General features: G+C 42.9%; 1 protein-coding gene across 1 annotated transcript in view; it reads right to left on the bottom strand.

The window, feature by feature from the left end:
* LOC121545499 (oxysterol-binding protein-related protein 2-like) overlaps window positions 1-18,297 on the bottom strand; it is a 35,438-nt gene that overhangs the window by 6,372 nt on the left and 10,769 nt on the right. The window contains exons 2-8 of the mRNA XM_041856062.2: window positions 10,916-11,103; window positions 3,592-3,715; window positions 3,090-3,165; window positions 2,781-2,915; window positions 2,554-2,651; window positions 2,053-2,235; window positions 959-1,066 (exon numbers count right to left, since the gene is read on the bottom strand). Coding sequence (XP_041711996.2) covers window positions 959-1,066; window positions 2,053-2,235; window positions 2,554-2,651; window positions 2,781-2,915; window positions 3,090-3,165; window positions 3,592-3,715; window positions 10,916-10,952 — 761 coding nt within the window. The 5' untranslated portion in view covers window positions 10,953-11,103. The remainder of the gene's footprint in view (window positions 1-958; window positions 1,067-2,052; window positions 2,236-2,553; window positions 2,652-2,780; window positions 2,916-3,089; window positions 3,166-3,591; window positions 3,716-10,915; window positions 11,104-18,297) is intronic.

Below are 18,297 nucleotides of genomic sequence, written 5' to 3'. Positions count from 1 at the left end.
GGCCAAAGAGTTCAATCTTGGTTTAATCAGACCAGAGAATCTTGTTTCTCATGGTCTGAGAGTCTTTAGGTGCCTTTTGGCAAACTCCAAGCGGGCTGGTCATGTGCCTTTTACTGAGGAGTGGCTTCCGTCTTGGCCACTCTACCATAAAGGCCTGATTGGTGGAGTGCTGCAGAGACGGTTGTCCTTCTGGAAGGTTCTCCCATCTCCACAGAGGAACTCTGGAGCTCTGTCAGAGTGACCATCGGGTTCTTGGTCACCTCCCTGACCAAGGCCCTTCTCCCCCGATTGCTCAGTTTGGCCGGACGGCCAGCTCTAGGAAGAGTCTTTGTGGTTCCAAACTTCTTCCATTTAAGAATGATGGAGGCAACTGTGTTCTTCGGGACCTTCAATGCTGCAGAAATGTTTTGTTACCCTTCCCCAGATCTGTGCCTCGACACAATCCTGTCTCGGAGCTCTATGGACAATTCCTTCGACCTTATGGCTTGGTTTTTGCTCTGACAAGCACTGTCAACTGTGGGACCTTATATTGACTGACGTGTGCCTTTCCAAATCATGTCCAATCAATTGAATTTACCACAGGTGGACTCCAATCAAGTTGTAGAAACATCTCAAAGATGATAAATGGAAACAGGACGCACCTAAGCTCAATTTCGAGTCTCATAGCAAAGGGTCTGAATACTTATGTAAATAAGGTATGTCTCTTTTTATTGTTAATACATTTGCAAACATTTCTAAAAACCTGTTTTCGCTTTGTCATTATGGGGTATTGTGTGTAGAGTGATGAGGGGAAAAAACTATTGAATCCATTTTAGAATAAGGCTGTAACGTAACAAAATGTGAAAAAAATTAAAGGGGTCTGAATACTTGCCGAATACACTGTATACACATTTGTATGCTTCCAAACAAAGTATTGAAGGTAAATTAAGGTAAACAAAATAGCCATTCCTATATTCACCTGTGGTTGAGGATCTCCACAGTGCCATACTGCTCAATCCACAGTTTACCCAGGATGACATTGTGTACACAGCAGAAAGGGTTGGTCCATGTATAGACCTCACCGTGCCTGGGGAGGAGAAGGGGAGTAAACATAGACACAATGGATTCTCACACACACGTTTGCTGAACAGTTAATCAAATGGCTATCCGGACTATTTGCATTGGCTCTATGCACACTCACTGGACTCTACCCACACATACTACACTGACACTCCAACACACACACACACACACACACACACACACACAAACAAAACAGACACATGCATATTGACGCCACACACACACACACAGACACGTTCACACTTCACTTACGCTGTTCCTACTCGGTTTATTATCTATCCTGATTGCCTAGTCACTTTTACCCATACCTACAGGTACATGTACATATTACCTCAACTACCTCGTACCCCTGCACATTCACTCGGTACCGGTTGTCCTTGTATATACAGTACCAGTCAAAAGTTTGGACACACCTACTCATTCCAGGATTTTTCTTTATTTTTACTATTTTCTACATTGTAGAATAATAGTGAAGACATCAAATCTATGGAATAACACATATGGAATCATGTATTAACCAAAAAAAGTGTTAAACAAATCAAAATATATTATAGATTTTAGATTCTTCAAAGTAGCCACCCTTTGCTACCTGTTAATTTAAATGCAATCCAGGTGACTACCTCATGAAGCTGGTTGAGAGAATGCCAAGAGTGTGCAAAGCTGTCATCAAGGCAAAGATTTGTTTAACACTTTTGGTTACTACATGTATTATTTCATAGTTTTGATGTCTTCGCTATTATTCTACAATGTAGAAAATAGTAAAAATAAAGAAAGATCCTGGAATGAGTAGGTGTTCTAAAACTTTTGACTGGTACTGTATCCTTATTATTTTTATTTGATTTTCTTATTTGTGAGAAGGGGAAAAAATTGTACTTTTTAACTCTGCATTGTTGAGAAAGGGCACGTAAATAAGCATTTCACGGTAAAGTCTACACCTGTTGTATTCGGTGCATGTGACAAATAACATTTGATTGGATTGATTTGACTCACTTGAGGAGTTCTAGTGTGATGGTTCCCTTGGGCTCGGCCTCCACACTCTTGCCCCAGAACTTGAGTTTGGGGTAGATGGAGCCGTGGAAGACGAAGTCCCCGACTAGGCTCTCAGCGTGGAAGGCACTGACGGGGGGGTGGTGGCTGACCTGCTCCGAGATCAGCCTGTAGCCCTGGTCCTCTCTGGGGGAGAGAGAAAAGAGAGAGAGAGAAAAGAGAGAAAAGAGAGATGGGGGGAGATTAGAGGCAGGACAGAAGGAGGAAAAAAGAGACACAGATTGTTATCATAGCATATTGAAAATAAGGTCAACAGAGGAACATAACAGTGTTATTGTTAAATTCATGGGTGGAAGCAGGTAAAGATGTCCTATTAAAGGCTTAAAGGCCAATACAGTGTGCAGTCTAGTCAGAGACATGGAGGAACAGTCCAGAGCTAGACAGTTTTTTACAACACCTCTCTATGCAACTTTGTATGGGAGTGTTGCAGTCCTGTCCCCTCACCGTGTCAGCTCGTAGGTCTCTCCTAGCAGAGGGTTGAAGGGCTTTCCAGTTCTGTCCCACTGTGATGCTACGGCCGACACAGCAAAAGCAGCTACCGCCTGGGAAGACAGGAGGGGAGGAGTCAGCCACAGGATTCACTGGCTCTCACACACACAGTTACTGTTTAGTCATCCAACTGGGTTATCGGAAGCGACTTTTGTTGTTACGGTGTGTATGTGTGCTCTCACCTGCATGCGCTCTATGGAGTCGGACAGCGAGCAGGCTTTGTTGATGAGGTATGTGTGCTCCATGTACTCAGTGATCCGCTGGAGGAAGCTCAGGGGCTCATTGAACACAATGGGCATGGTGATCTTGGACAGCTCCTACACATGTGCGCGCACACACACGCACAGAAAAGAAGCAAGATTAGAATGTAAAATACCTTCACACAAGTGGGATGAATTCAAACTCTTTAGCGTAGAGACAGAGAATGTCATGGTCTAAAAATAGATTTGTGATCATGAAGTGATTCTTTAGATATGGTCCGTAGCCCTTACCAGTCCAATGCATTTCTTCAGAATGCCCCACACACTGAAGTTGTTTCTGGAGAACATTGGGGTGGGTAGCGTTGTCCTGAAAGATGTAAGGATAAGACAGAAAGACAAAACACACAGAGACAACATATTAGTGTCTTGTAGAGAATCAGAGAAGGTGAGTATCACTATGATGACTATCACTACTACAGTATGTGATTGTAGAGGCTGACCTGTTCGGTGTTATCATATACTGACTGACAGACTGGGTAAGAGATAAATGGAGCATGTGGACTGGCCAGTATTCTTGCGGGGTTAAAGCTATTAAGAATGTGGGAGAAAGGGATGGGGGGGCAGTAGAGGGAAAGAGAGAGAGAGCGAACAACAGAGAGAAAGAGCAGTCAGAAAGAGACAGATTACGATAGTGTGAGAAAGAGAGTGCGAGAGAGACCGACAAGCGAAAGAAATGGACGGAGAGAAAAAGAGAGGACCCGGAGTGGAGGACACAGCAGGAATCTTAGCGTACCTGTGCTTCCTGATTCCATTCCCCTGTGGCAAGGAACCATTGTTCCTCTGGGTGCCGTCGTACACCACGGCATCTTTAAAACTGGCCTCTGACATGCCTTCATACGACTCATCAGAGTCCAAGCCTAATACAGACAAACACACACACACACAAATTAGGGAAAGGCTAGAGAGCCAGTTAGAGTGCTGCACGTGCATCGGTAGCAGGATAGCTAACACTGATGTCGGGACATTGACAAACTTAACAGTGAGTGAGTGATTACCATGAAAACACGCAAGACTGATGGCTATGTTCAACAAGTATATTATTCTTCTGGCTTTATCTAGCTCTATTTTTGATATTTTAACTTGTCTCGCTGGCTTGCTAGCGTCTAGGTAATCAACCCTCTGATGACATAGTGATGTTGTAGACCAGGGGTGTCAAACTCATTTTAGCTCAGGGGCCACATGGAGGAAAATCTATTCCCAAGTGGGCCGGACCGGAAAAATCATGGTATATATAACTTAAAAACAACAACTTCAGATTGTTTTCTTTGTTTTAATACGATCAACATACAACATAAAGCTGGAGCCTGAGGACAGTGTGTCCAAAATAGTACAAGCACAACATCACTATTAATCATAAAACACGTCAAGTTTATTTGAAAATTCTAAAGAAAAAGAACACACAAACACACAATGCCTCAGTGATTAACAGAACTGTTTCACAGATCACAGAACTATATCAGGGTGTCATTTCTCAGGCAGAAATGTAGATAAAAATAATGAAATCCTGTTCCCCAAACAAGTGCAAGAACCACAGAGTCAAGAATAGGTTAAATATACAAATAAAATAAAAACAATTAAAAACAATAGCACATCAACATAAAAACATATAAACATAAAGCTGGAGCCTGAGGACAGTGTCCAAAAGCACAACATCACTATTAATCATAAAACACCTCAAGTTATTTGAAAGTTCTGAGGACAAAGAACACACAAACACACAATGCCTCAGTGATTAACAGAACTGTTTCACAGATCACAGAACTATATCAGGTGTCATTTCTCAGGCAGAAATGTAGATAAAAATAATGAAATCCTGTTCCCCAAACAAGTGCAAGAACCACAGAGTCAAGAATAGGTTAAATATACAAATAAAATAAAATCAATTAAAAACAATAGCACATCAACATAAAAACATATAAACATAAATCTGAAAGCGTTGCTCAAACTCCCGTAACAGTCCCGTTATTTTATCTTTGAACCGCTTCATGTCTGCCACATGTTGGGTCGCGCACACATTTTTCAGACAGGGGAAGTGAGCTGCATCACCACCGTCAAGTTGCGTCTCCCACAATGACAGCTTCAACTTGAAAGAATGTATGCTGTCATAATACTGCGTGACAACTTTGTTGCGCCCTTGCAGCTGTTTGTTCAAGTTATTCAGGTGCTCTGTAACATCCACCATAAATGCAAGGTCCTGCATCCATTCTGCGGAATGAAATTATAACACTGGTTTGCCCTTTTCTTCCATGAACTGTTCAATTTCTTCTCGTAAATCAAAGAAACGCCTCAGCACAGCACCTCGGCTTAACCATCTTACCTCAGTGTGGTATGGCAGGCCATAGATGTGGTCTTTCTCTCTGAGAAGGCTGTCAAACTGACGGTGATTCAGGCTTCTGGATCGGATGAAATTAACAGTTTGGATGACCACCTTAATGACGTTATCCATCTTTAATGACTTGCAACACAAAGCCTCCTGGTGCAAAATACAGTGAAAAGTCAAAAAACCACGTCCTCCATTTGCAGATTGCACTTTCTCTCTGAACTTTGTCACAACGCCTGCTTTTTTCCCGATCATTGAGGGCGCACCATCTGTAGCCAGGCTGACAGCGCGGGACCAGTCCACTCCGACCCTGTCCAGCGCGCCCGACGAGTGCGGTAAAAATATCAGCTGCTGTCGTTGTATCTGTCATCGGCACCAACTCCACGAACTCCTCGGTGACGGTCAATGTGTCATCAACTCCGCGGATGAAAATGGCCAGTTGTGCAACATCTGTAATGTCCGTGCTTTCATCAATTGCAACCGAAAAACGCAATAAATGACTTTACTTTTTGCTTCAACTGGCTGTCCAAATCCACTGAAAGATCGGAAATCCTGTCTGCAACTGTGTTTCTTGTCAGGCTGATATTTGCAAAAGCCTGCCGCTTTTCAGGGCACACAATCTCCGCTGCCTTCATCATGCATGTTTTTACAAATTCACCCTCACTAAATGGTTTTGAAGCCACTGCTATTTCATTAGCAATGAGGTAGCTAGCTTTCACTGCAGCGTCACTGATGTCTCGGCTATGAGTAAACACAGACTGCTGTTTCTTCAGACCCGCCAACAGTTCATTCACCTTCTCTCATCTCCGCTGTCCTTGAAAGTTGTCATATTTGTCGGCATGAAGACTCACATAGTGGCGACGAAGGTTATATTCTTTCAGCACTGCAACATGCTCTGAACACACCAAACATACAGCTTTCCCATTCAATTCCGTGAATAAATAGGATGACCATTTTTCTTGGAACACTCTGCACTCTGCGTCCACTTTTCTCTTTTTTGACAGAGACATATTGGGGCAATAAGGGTGCCAAAGCACATAATGTTAAAAGTAGAAGCCGTAATAAATATCGCGGGCAAAACAAAGTAGCTCATTGGCTGCACGTGCTTGACCTACTTGCTCTGCCCCGGTATAAACAGTTTGCTTGCTTAACACAATTGCTATTGCGCCATCCAGTGGACGCAATTGGAACAGCAGTTTATTTTATTGAAAAATTGCAGCGCATTTTTATACTTTACAATTATTATTATTATTATTTTTTTTTTATCATCTCGCGGGCCGGATTAAACCCGTTTGCGGGCCTGATCCGGCCCGTGGGCCGGACGTTTGACACCCCTGTTGTAGACGATAACCATCTGATTACGTGTTTGGTAGACTTTCCACTCACATCCTGGTCATCCCGTACACAGGTTGAAAATTGCAGATTTTTTCATTGATAAACGCCTAAATTGGAACGCAGTGGCTATACAGTAACATGCTATACATGACGTCAGAGCTCAGGTTCTCTGCTTCACAGTTCTGTATGGGTTTTGACTGACAGACGCTCTAAACTTGAGCACAGCACGCGACCGAGATGACCCCATCCCTCCCGCTAATTGGGCTACTTTTGCAAATTTGTAATCTGAGTGAGGGAAATGCTGTAAATCGAGGGGAGACGATGTGTTCTGAAAGATGACACATTGAGGATTATAATAAACACAGCTTTGATGTTATACAAGCAACCCACTCACCCATAAGTCCCAAATGTGCACTTCACATTTCCATATTTGAAAACTCACGTCATTTACAGTATAAACGTTTATGATCGCTATGTTTTATCCAGTTACAAGGATGGCATGCGTTATAACCTTGGTTGTCCTGAATAGAATGAGCCCGTTTGTTGTATCGTGAAGAAAATTTGCCACGGAACACGACTACATTCTATGCGTCCCAAAATTACAATCTGTCTGAAGTGCACTGTAAGATCATATTTTATAACATCGCTAGCCATGTTGGCAATCAAATAAGATTTCAAATGATGCCCACCTGACCCAGATTGCAATTTATAAATGGAATGTTTTTGGATTGCGTAAACAACAGTAATTGTATGCCGGTAGGGACGGAGGGCTGTGTTCCAAACAAAAAACTATGAGTGTGCTTGCTAGGAGAGTTCAAAAAAGCACCTTATAGTGACATGCTGACTAGACCGGGCACAAGCGCCATCGCGCGCATGTTGATTTTGTCCATCCACACCAGACGCGATCAGGACACGCAGGTTGAAATATCAAAACGAACTCTGAACCAACTATATTCATTTGGGGACAGGTCGAAACACATGAAACATTCATGGCCATTTAGCTAGTTGCTAATATGGGGGATTTATTCTTTTTATAATCGATGGGATGACTAACTTAGAAAGAATGCATGCTTGACTGGGCTAATGTAGGTTGTGTCACCTGGCAAGCTGTGATTGATGTGAAGAGCTGTTTTAGGGGGTAAAATGAGATAAGGATTTGTGTCTCCAAATACTAGACTATACTGGTTCTTTGTGATCTGTGAACCTTCCTTGGACGTAGGAATGGTGTCTAGGGGAGCTGGCTCTTCTCATTATGACAGGTTGTTATGATAAACGTATGCCTGGAAACAGGGATGCGCTAAGAGGCGGGGGACTAGCCTGTGCGCCAACGGATAGGCTGAGTAAGTCTAAACCACTCTCAAGTCTCTACTCTGATTGGCCAGCAGAGAGGTGGGAAACTCTCTCTGTAAGAGTATTTGAGGAAGAATTTAAAACAATGGATTAGTTCTCTGATTGCCCTGCGAGGTATTTCGGGGAGCCCGTATATACGAAACATCATATTTACCATTGAAGGTTTTTGCATTAATTAAAATAACTAGTATATCTTAGAAGTTGTGTTGACCTCTTTTGTTCCTAATGCCAGATTTGAATTGACGCAACTTTGACACTAACTAATTTGTCCTGAGATATAAACATTGGGTTGTTATTTTACCTGAAATGCACAAGGTCCTTTTTTTCTGGATCTTTGTTGAATTTTCAGTGACACCATTTTCAGTCACACAAAATCGTGTGTTCTCTACTCCGACAATTAATCCACAGATAAAAAGGGGAAACCTAGTTAGTTTCTAGTAATTTCTTCTTCTTCTGACTTTATATGGCAGTTGGCAACCAACTTTAAGGTGCATTACCACCACCAACTGGACTGGAGTGTGAACCTCAGTTCGTCTTTCAATCACCCACGTGGGTTTATGTTCCTAAAAACTAATAAGGGATGGGAGAGGCGGGACTTGCAGTGCATCAAGCGTCAAAAATAGAACCAAGTTATATTTTAGTGCCTGGCTACGCAGAAGCTTGTTGATGTGTGCGAGCAGTTTGGATGAAATTATTGAATAACATGTACAGCGCATTCGGAAAGCATTCAGATGCCTTGATTTATTCCACATTTTGTTACGTTACAGCCTTATTCTAAAATGGATTAAATAGATTTAAATAGGTGACCAAGAACCCGATGGTCACTCTGACAGAGCTCCAGAGTTCCTTTGTGGAGATGGGAGAACCTTCCAGAAGGACAACCATCTCTGCAGCACTCCAAAAATCAGGCCTTTATGGTAGAGTGGCCAGATGGAAGCCACTCCTCAGTAAAAGGCACATGACAGCCCGCTTAAAGGTTGCCAAAAGGAACCTAAAGGACTCTCGGACCATGAGAAACAAGATTCTCTGGTCTGATGAAACTAAGATTTAACTCTTTAGCCTGAACGCCAAGCGTCACGTCTGAAGGAAATCTGGCACCATCCCTACAGTGAAGCATGGTGGTGGCAGCATTTTAGATCGATGAGGAAACATTTGTATTTAATCCATTTTAGAATAAAGCTGTAACGTAACCAAATGTGGAAAAAGTGAAGGTCTGAATACCTTCCGAATGCACTGTATAATAACAAAGTAAACAGTCTGACATTTGACAGTCTCACAACTAGGCTACAGGTGAAAGGAATGACTCTACATGGGCGGGAGCCACATAACTAATGCACTATGACGTGATACAAATTGTGACATAACATACACTGTCTGACTCTGAACTAAGCATTGTAGGGGTGGAAGAGAGTAAGGTGTAGAGCCCTAATAAAATGTGTTATAAATAATTAACTAATAAATAATTAGCCTGGTCAACCCGGAACACCCAAAGAAATATGATAGCCATAAACAATAACCTGATGACACTGTGGTAAACTGGAGTAATGGCGCCGGAGGGGATGGTTGCCGTTTTATGGACTCTTAACCGACTGTGCTATTTTGTGTGTTTTTTCGCATTGTTTTTAACTTATTTTGTACATAATGTTGCTGCTACCGTCTCTTATGACCGAAAAGAGCTTCTGGACATCAGAACAGCGATTACTCACCTTGAACTGGACAAATATGTTTTATTTTATGAGTTGGACGAGAGGGATTTGCTCCAGACACCCGACAGGGCCCTCATCCCCGTCATTCACAGTAGAAAGAAAAGGAGATATCGCGGAAGGAGATCGGGGTGATTGGTAAGGAGCCGGCGTCGAGTGGCTAATCTGCCTTTGCCATCGATACTATTGGGCAACTTACAATCGCTTGATAATAAAATGGACGAACTACAGGCACGAATATCCTACCAACGGGACATTCAAAACTGTAATTTCTTATGTTTCACCGAGTCGTGGCTGAACGATGACATGAATAACATACAGCTGGCGGGTTATACACTGTATCTGCAGGATAGAACAGCAGCCTCTGGTAAGACAAGGGGTGGCGGTCTATGTATATTTGTAAACAACAGCTGGTGCACGATATGTAAGGTTTTGCTCGCCTGAGGTAGAGTATCTCATGATAAGCTGTAGACCACACTATCTACCAAGAGAATTTTCATCTATATTTTTCGTAGCTGTCTATTTACCACCACAAACCGATGCTAGCACTAAGACCTCACTCAATGAACTGTATACGGCCATAAGCAAACAGGAAAACGCTCATCCAGAGGCGGCGCTCCTAGTGGCCAGGGACTTTAATGCAGGGAAACTTAAATCCGTTTTACCTAATTTCTACCAGCATGTTAAATGTGCAACCAGAGGGAAAAATACTCTAGACCACCTTTACTCCACACACAGAGACACATACAAAGCTCTCCCTCTCCCTCCATTTGGAAAATCTGACCATAATTCTATCCTCCTGATTCCTGCTTACAAGCAAAAACTAAAGCAGGAAGCACCAGTGACTCGGTCAATAAAAAAAGTAGTCAGATGAAGCAGATGCTAAGCTACATGACTGTTTTGCTAGCACAGACTGGAATATGTTCCAGGATTCTTCCGATGGCATTGAGGAGTACACCACATCAGTCACTGGCTTCATCAATAAGTGCATCGATGACGTCGTCCCCACAGTGACTGTACGTACATACCCCAACCAGAAGCCATGGATTACATGCAACATCCGCACTGAGCTAAAGGGTAGAGCTGCCGCTTTCAAGGAGTGGGACTCTAACCCAGAATCTTTAAAGAAATCCCGCTATGCCCTCCGACAAACCATCAAACAGGCAAAGTGTCAATACAGGACTAAGATCGAATCGTACTACACTGGCTCCGACGCTCGTCGGATGTGGCAGGGCTTGCAAACTATTACAGACTACAAAAGGGAAGCAAAGCTGCGAGTTGCCCAGTGACACGAGCCTACCAGACAAGCTAAATTACCCCCCCCCCCCAGTGCAGACAGGGACACCCACCTGTGACGGCGTCGTAGAACCTGTCATCGTTGTTCATTGTACAGGGTCAAAGTCGAACCTCCAGGTGCTAGCGGAGGGGGAGGTGAGCCTCTAAAACATGGTCCCACTAGTGAGCCTCACTGGTCACTGGCACGGCAACTTCCTCCTCCACCACCACGTCAGGACAGGCAGCAGCTCACACAGCAAACCTGCTGGACAGAGACAATCAGGTCAGGGTTGTATTCATTAATGCACACTGTAGCAAAACGTTTTGCAACGGAGCAGTTCTTATTGGACAAGTCCAGGTAGTCCCTCCCTGTTTCAGTCCGTTTTCTTCCGTTTGGTGTCTAATGAATATGACCCAGACCATGACAGGCCACCATTAACAAATCACACATCAACACCAGTAATACAACTAGGCAATCTGTCCATGAAACTCCTATTAATTTCACAACAACACACTAATTCACTCATCTACCAGTAGGCTATATGAACTCTTCTCCTTGCTGTCCCTCTAGTCTAGTAGCTGTGGTTTCTGGTTTGGAGTGGACCCAGTGAGAGGTGGCCTGCATGGTCCACTGAGCCCAAACAAACAATGCTCCTATTACATAAACAAACACAGGAGCAAAATGGCAGCCATTTGCTGTGGCTCTTTGTCAGTCAGTCTGTCGGTCGGTCTGGTGTTGGCCTGAACATTCTCTCTGTACGTGTTATCCTTACCTGCTGTTCTGCTGTATGTTAGTCTCTCTATTCAGACCTAGCCTGTGGTCTGGGAGGTTTTTCTGGGTGGTGATCTGGGTGTAGGACTAGGGTGACTGACTGACTGTTCTCTCTTTTTGTCCTTACTTACCCAGTACCAGGAACGCCTCAAACACACTCATTGGTGAACTTTGGACTGTACCACTATCGATAAGCTAGGAGGAGACACACCTGTCTACCTTAAAATACAAAAGATCTATAATAGGGTTACACCCGTATAAGAGAAACTAGCTCCTACAGTAGGAGAGTGGTCATACCAAAATATCACCTACATACACAATAAGCGTTATCAACTTGCATTTTCCTGTGCATGAATGCTACAGTACACCAAATCAAATCCAATTTTATTTGTCACATGCTTCGTAAACAGTTGAAGACTAACAGTGAAATGCTTATTTACAGGCCCTTCCCAACAATGCAGAGAGAAAAGTAGATTACATCCCGGCTGGGATTGGAGAAAGAACTAAAATAACTCAAACAGACTTTTCCTTCCTGGACTAAGAACGTAGAACTGAAAGAGAGCGAGAGAGATGGGGACAACACAGCTTTTTCCTCGCAATTCATCCATGCTTCCTCCAATCCTAGTGGAATCCAACTGGCAAAATCAAAATACAAGTAAATTGCCCCATTGCATTATTAATTTCCTCTGAAAGTCCCCCTGTGTGTGTGTAAAGTGGTGGTTTTCATTGAGTGTTGTAAGACAGCAGGTCTAATTTACAAACGTATGATCAATACTGTCTCGGCATTGTGCACACCGGATGCTAGGGCTGGGTGATATTTTTCACATTTTTGACGGTATGACAGTATTTTATGTTTTTTTAATAATAAATGTTCTAAATATGCTTTCTGAGCATCTCATGACCCTAGGGCGGCAACACATACAGTGCATTCGGAAAGTACACAGACCCCTTGACTTTTTCCACATTTTGTTACAGTACAGCCTTATTCTAAAATTGATTAAATTATTTCGCTAATTCGATCGGGTTCAAGTCCGGGCTCTGGCTGGGCCACTCAAGGACATTCAGAGACTTGTCCCGAAGCCACTCCTGCGTTGTCTTGGCTGTGTGCTTAGGGTTATTGTCCTGTTGGAAGGTGAACCTTCGCCCCAGTCTGAGGTCCTGAGCGCTCTGGAGCAGGTTTTCATCAAGGATCTCTCTGTACTTTGCTCTGTTCATCTTTCCCTCTGTAGCTCAGCTGGTAGAGCACGGCGCTTGTAACGCCAAGGTAGTGGGTTCGATCCCCGGGACCACCCATACACAAAAAATGTATGCACGCATGACTGTAAGTCGCTTTGGATAAAAGCGTCTGCTAAATGGCATATTATTATATTATATTATTATTATAGACTCCCAGTCCCTGCCGCTGAAAAACATCCCCACAGCATGATGCTGCCCCCACCATGCTTCACCGTAGGGATGGTGCCAGGTTTCCTCCAGACGTGACACTTGGCATTCAGACCAAAGAGTTCGATCTTGGTTTCATCAGACCAGAGAATCTTGTTTCTCATGGTCTGAGAGTCAAGCGGGCTGTCATGTGCCTTTTACTGAGGAGTGGCTTCCGTCTGGCCACTCTACCATAATGGCCTGATTGGTGGAGTGCTGCAGAGATGGTTGTCCTTCTGGAAGAGAAACTCTGGAGCTATGTCAGAGTGACCAGTCACCTCCCTGACCAAGACCCTTCTCCCCCGATTGCTCAGTTTGGCCGGGCGGCCAGCTCTAGGAAGAGTCTTGGTGGTTCCAAACTTCTTCCATTTAAGAATGATGTAGGCCACTGTGTTCTTGGGGACCTTCAATGCTGCAGAAATGTTTTGGTACCCTTCCTCAGATCTGTGCCTCGACACAATCCTGTCTGGGAGCTCTACGGACAATTCCTTCGACCTCATGGCTTGGATTTTGCTCTTGCATGCACTGTCAACTCTGTGACCTTATATAGACAGGTGTGTGCCTTTCCAAATCATGTCCAATCAAATGAATTTACCACAGGTGGACTCCAATCAAGTTGTAGAAACATCTCAAGGATGATCAATGGAAACAGGATGGACCTGAGCTCAATTTTGAGTCTCATAGCAAAGGGTCTGAATACTTATGTACAAACATTTCTAAAAACCTGTTTTCGCTTTGTCATTATGGCATATTGTGTGTAGATTGATAAGGAAAACATTTTATTAAATCCATTTTAGAATAAGGCTGTAACATAACAAAATGTGGAAAAAGTCAAGGGGTCTGAAAACTTTCCGAATGCACTGTATATTGTTGATAGTATTAACACTAACGGTTAATGAGAACTACTGATAGCTAATTCAAGGGTTTCTCTATATCCAAACCTTAAATGGTGCCCCTCAGATTAATTTGGATAGGATAACCAAATTAATCAAACCAATCAGATCAATTAATTATTCCAGTAATTAATCAGTAATTAATATCTTGAATATTAATTAGCCCAAAGTCACAACACTGATCCACAAGATTTGCATAGATGAAGCAATCTCTTATTTTATAAAAGTCTCTTTAAGACCCATTATGTCATTCACATAGAGTCCATTCAAGGTTTGAGCAAAGGTGATCTTGACTGGGAGAGGTTTGCATATTATCACAAACACAGTACTAGGGTAGTGAATTGATGTTAGCTTCAGCTGTAAGCTAGCACGGAAAGTTAGCCCACAAAGCAGAAAGCTACCGGTATCTCCTTGCATTGTAAAGAGTTGTAGCCTGTAATGGACAGTAATTAAAAATTGTACATGCCATGTTGCATTATTCAAGTGTGTTAACTTCTAGCATAAGTGTTGATACAGCCCATCCCCCCAGTGAGAGCAGTGGTTCCTCAGGACAGGCTAGAGATAGCAATGACTAAGTGGAGCATGCACGGTACGCTCAATCAGTAGACGACGTGAGACACTTGACAGAAGTACCAAAAGTAACAAAAATCCTAGTACCAAACCGTTTTGCATATTCTAGTATCTAAAAAGTACCGACGTTTCAGCAACACTAGTCACCTCACACAAGAAAGTGTTTAGGCAACTTTTATGACACATTAATGCATTCATCATGTGTCAAATGAATTGATGGTTATGGTTTTGCCTATCTATGCTAGAACTAAGGGGTGAGGAGGGTTGAAGTAGGCCTATGGCTTAAGAAAGCAGACATTGACCAGTAATTAGATCAAATGCTTGAGGAGCAACTATGACCTCCCACTGCTGACCCCATCCTTGACCTTTGGAAGTGCCCTAGGCTGTTAGTGTAACTCCAAGTCCATCAGCAGACAGATCCATCAGGAACAGACAACAGCAGAGACCTACCCATATCTGAACATATGAGACCTTGCTCTCCCCCCGTTCCCCGTGTGAGGCATCTGATTGGCTGCTGCCGTCTCTCAGGTCAAGTCACTCCCACTCTATCTACCTCTCATTAAGGATTACGTAAGTGTGAGAGACATGGCACCATATCATGCCATATGCACCATAGATATACAATACGTTATCTCACACTAACTACTCGCTCACTCATATGTCTATTTAGAGCGATGACAAAGAGCACAGTATGACCCAGAGGATAACGCTACAGTCAGTCTGGTAGCTAGAGGCTGGATCAACAGGTGAGAAGGGACGAGGCTTTCTCAAGGTATACACAACTCAACTGTTGTTACTCTTCTTTTATCTCTAACGCTACATTAGTTTGACCATCTTACTGATTGAAAATATGTCATACAGTCGGCAGCCCAAATATCTTGTTAACAGTAATATGAGAACAAATAGGCCTAACCATCCTTTATCTAAATTTGGCCACAAATCTAAGGTCCAAATTGTCATTCGATCAATCAACACAGTCTAAAAGGTCCAACCGACTGTTTTCCTTCAGACACAACAGGTGCAAATACATTACACACATCCGAAGCCTTGACTGCCAAGGGCAGAAATTGTCACTTAAACCAACAAGATCAACACAACCTAACTGACAGACGTCCCCGACTCCTTATTTCTTAAAAGACGTTGGTAGAAAAACTTGACAGGCTAATGAGAGACTACTAACCCATCAGACCGATAGACAAACAGACAGAGAGGCTACAGTTGTAGACAGTAATAATGGAGACAGAGCAGTTACCAACCCGTTGTTCCATTCAGATTCTCTGTGCTGCTCCTAGTATGGTCCTGTGTGGGTGGTAAACAACATCCAAAGCCAGCGGGAGTCGGAGACGGAGAGAGAGAGAGAGAGAGAGGAAGGGAAGAGAGCCTCAGCCAGGAAGAGCTGTTACCATGCGAGAGGCACAGACACACACACACACAGAAAGCACGCACACACACTTCTGTGTGCCTGTGAGGACTGGGCCGGTCTGTAGTGGACTTTGAGGAATGGTAGCTACAGCAACGACCTGAGTAATTTGAATAGAATCCCGTTTGGCAAGCAGAGTGGCTTCTTAAGGGTGAACTGAGAGCAAAATGACAAAAAGGGGACCAACACACCCAGGAGCCTCATTAAGAGATAACGGAAAGCCTGGAGAGGGTGTGTGTATGTGGATGTGTTGTGTGTGGGTAAAGCTAGTGTGAGTGTTTTCTGAAAAATATTGTGCGTGTGCACAGAAACACTATTATTAGTAAGCACCTGGTGGCAACGTTCCAGAACAACTGTTAACATTTGAACACTTCCACAACTACTGAAAACAATAATATTAGGCCTAATGTATAATACAACCGTTATTTTTTTTATATACAATGGTGAATCATACTTTAAACCAGCTTCATGATATCACAAACCAGCACTGCCACTGGTCAAAATGGGATTAGGGTTTCATGTAATGACACTGAACAGACCCATTCACAGATCTATGGATGTAGCCTAGCCAGCCTACCTAGTACAATCTATGGTTTGTGTGACACAAGACTACAGGTCAGATCAGTACAAGGACAGAAGAACCCCAAGCCATCCCTAATTTGATAGATCCAGTCATATGATTGACCAAAATCACCAGTGGCAGTGCTAAGTAGGGTTGAGTGATATGGCCAAAATGTCATATCACCATTTGTTACATTTTTACGGTATGACGGTATTTGTTTTTGAATAATAAAAGTTCTAAATATGCTTTAGGGCTGTCCCGACAAAAAAAATATATTGGTCGACAAGAGTCGTCTGTTCTTTCAACTAATTTGTTGGTCGAAATGTTTAAGCGTGTATTTTTCTACATATAGACACATCCTATGTGTTTTAATCAAATCAACTATATGCACTAAGCTTGTCTGATGCTTCAAGCGAACTGTTGTTGAAATAATTAAGACACACAAATGACTAGAGGGAGTCCGACCGCAATTAATTTGTTTGTGCTGCCTGGCTCAGACTTGCTGCGCTGTGTTAAAAAAAAAAGACAGCGAGTGACTGGTGTGACTAGCACCCGTTGTCGCTCTCTCCTCCCTGCTGCAGCGACCACCACAGAACATCAGTGTGTATAGCGCTGTCCGTGTTGCTGAAGCTGCAACATAATTACAGCCAATTCTGACTGAAAAGTTGTGTTACTGAAATCCCACATTTGTTAAGGAAAAACATTCCCTCAACCCTTGCTCTCTTTACGGACACATGTATGCTTCGCATGCACGTGACCAATAGGGCCTGACCTAGAGCATATCACAATCGCATCAATAAATTGGTTATAAACTCTGAACGCCGTAACACGTGACAGCAAAATGGATGCAGGGGACGTGACAAATAAACACGAAACGGGGGAATGTTTACTGGTTGCTCAGGAGGTAAAGGGGAAGTCAGATGTGTGGAATACATTTGACTAGTTGTGGAAAATACACCAAAAAAAATAAAAAAGTAGGTATGGAGCAAGCACTGCGTGCATATTAGGCCTGTGTGTGCCAAACAGGTGCTGTTAGATTACGATATCATTTTTGGGACCGCTTGGAACAATGTAAAACAACACTAAATTAATTATAAGCAAACAAGAGTCTGTTGAAACTTTTTTTGTAAAGCCTTTATTACAGCAAAGACTAAAAACAAATCGCATTTTTTCGTGAATGCAATTTCTGAAATGGAACGGTTTAGACCTATTTATTGTTTATGCTAATTATTCAATGGTCGCTTTGTTATTAAAAATGTTTTACTAAAATGTTTGATTGCATTTCACATCATGAATGACTCGTATGCTGTGTGATGCCATGAACAAAAAAATGATTGATTGATACAGTAGCCTATATAAGTATTGAAATATAGGCCTAAGTAAGTTACAGTATTAGCACTAAACGGGATCCGCTCTTAGGCCTACCTAAGACCACCACCATGCTTGACCTTTGGTATGATGTTCTTACTGTGGAATGCAGTGTTTGGTTTTCGCCAGGCATTACTGGAACCATGTCGTCCAAAAAGTTATACTTTTGAATCATCTGTCCATAGAACGTTCTTCCAAGAGTCTTGATGATCATCCAGGTGCTTTTTGGCAAACTTGAGTCAACCTTTTGGACGAGATGGGTCCCATTATGCCTGGCGAAAACCAAACACTGCATACCACAGTAAGAACATCATACCAAAGGTCAAGTATGGTGGTGGTGGCGTGATGGTTTGGGGATGCTTTGCTGCCTCAGGACCTGGACGACTTGTCTTAATAGAAGGAACCATGAATTCTGATACAGGAGAATGTCAGACCATCCGTCTGTGAGC

Source organism: Coregonus clupeaformis, chromosome 30 (assembly GCF_020615455.1).
Source record: "Coregonus clupeaformis isolate EN_2021a chromosome 30, ASM2061545v1, whole genome shotgun sequence".
Classification (NCBI taxonomy): domain Eukaryota; kingdom Metazoa; phylum Chordata; class Actinopteri; order Salmoniformes; family Salmonidae; genus Coregonus; species Coregonus clupeaformis.
Note: the sequence above shows the minus strand (reverse complement) of the source record. Positions and strands in the feature narration are given on the sequence as shown.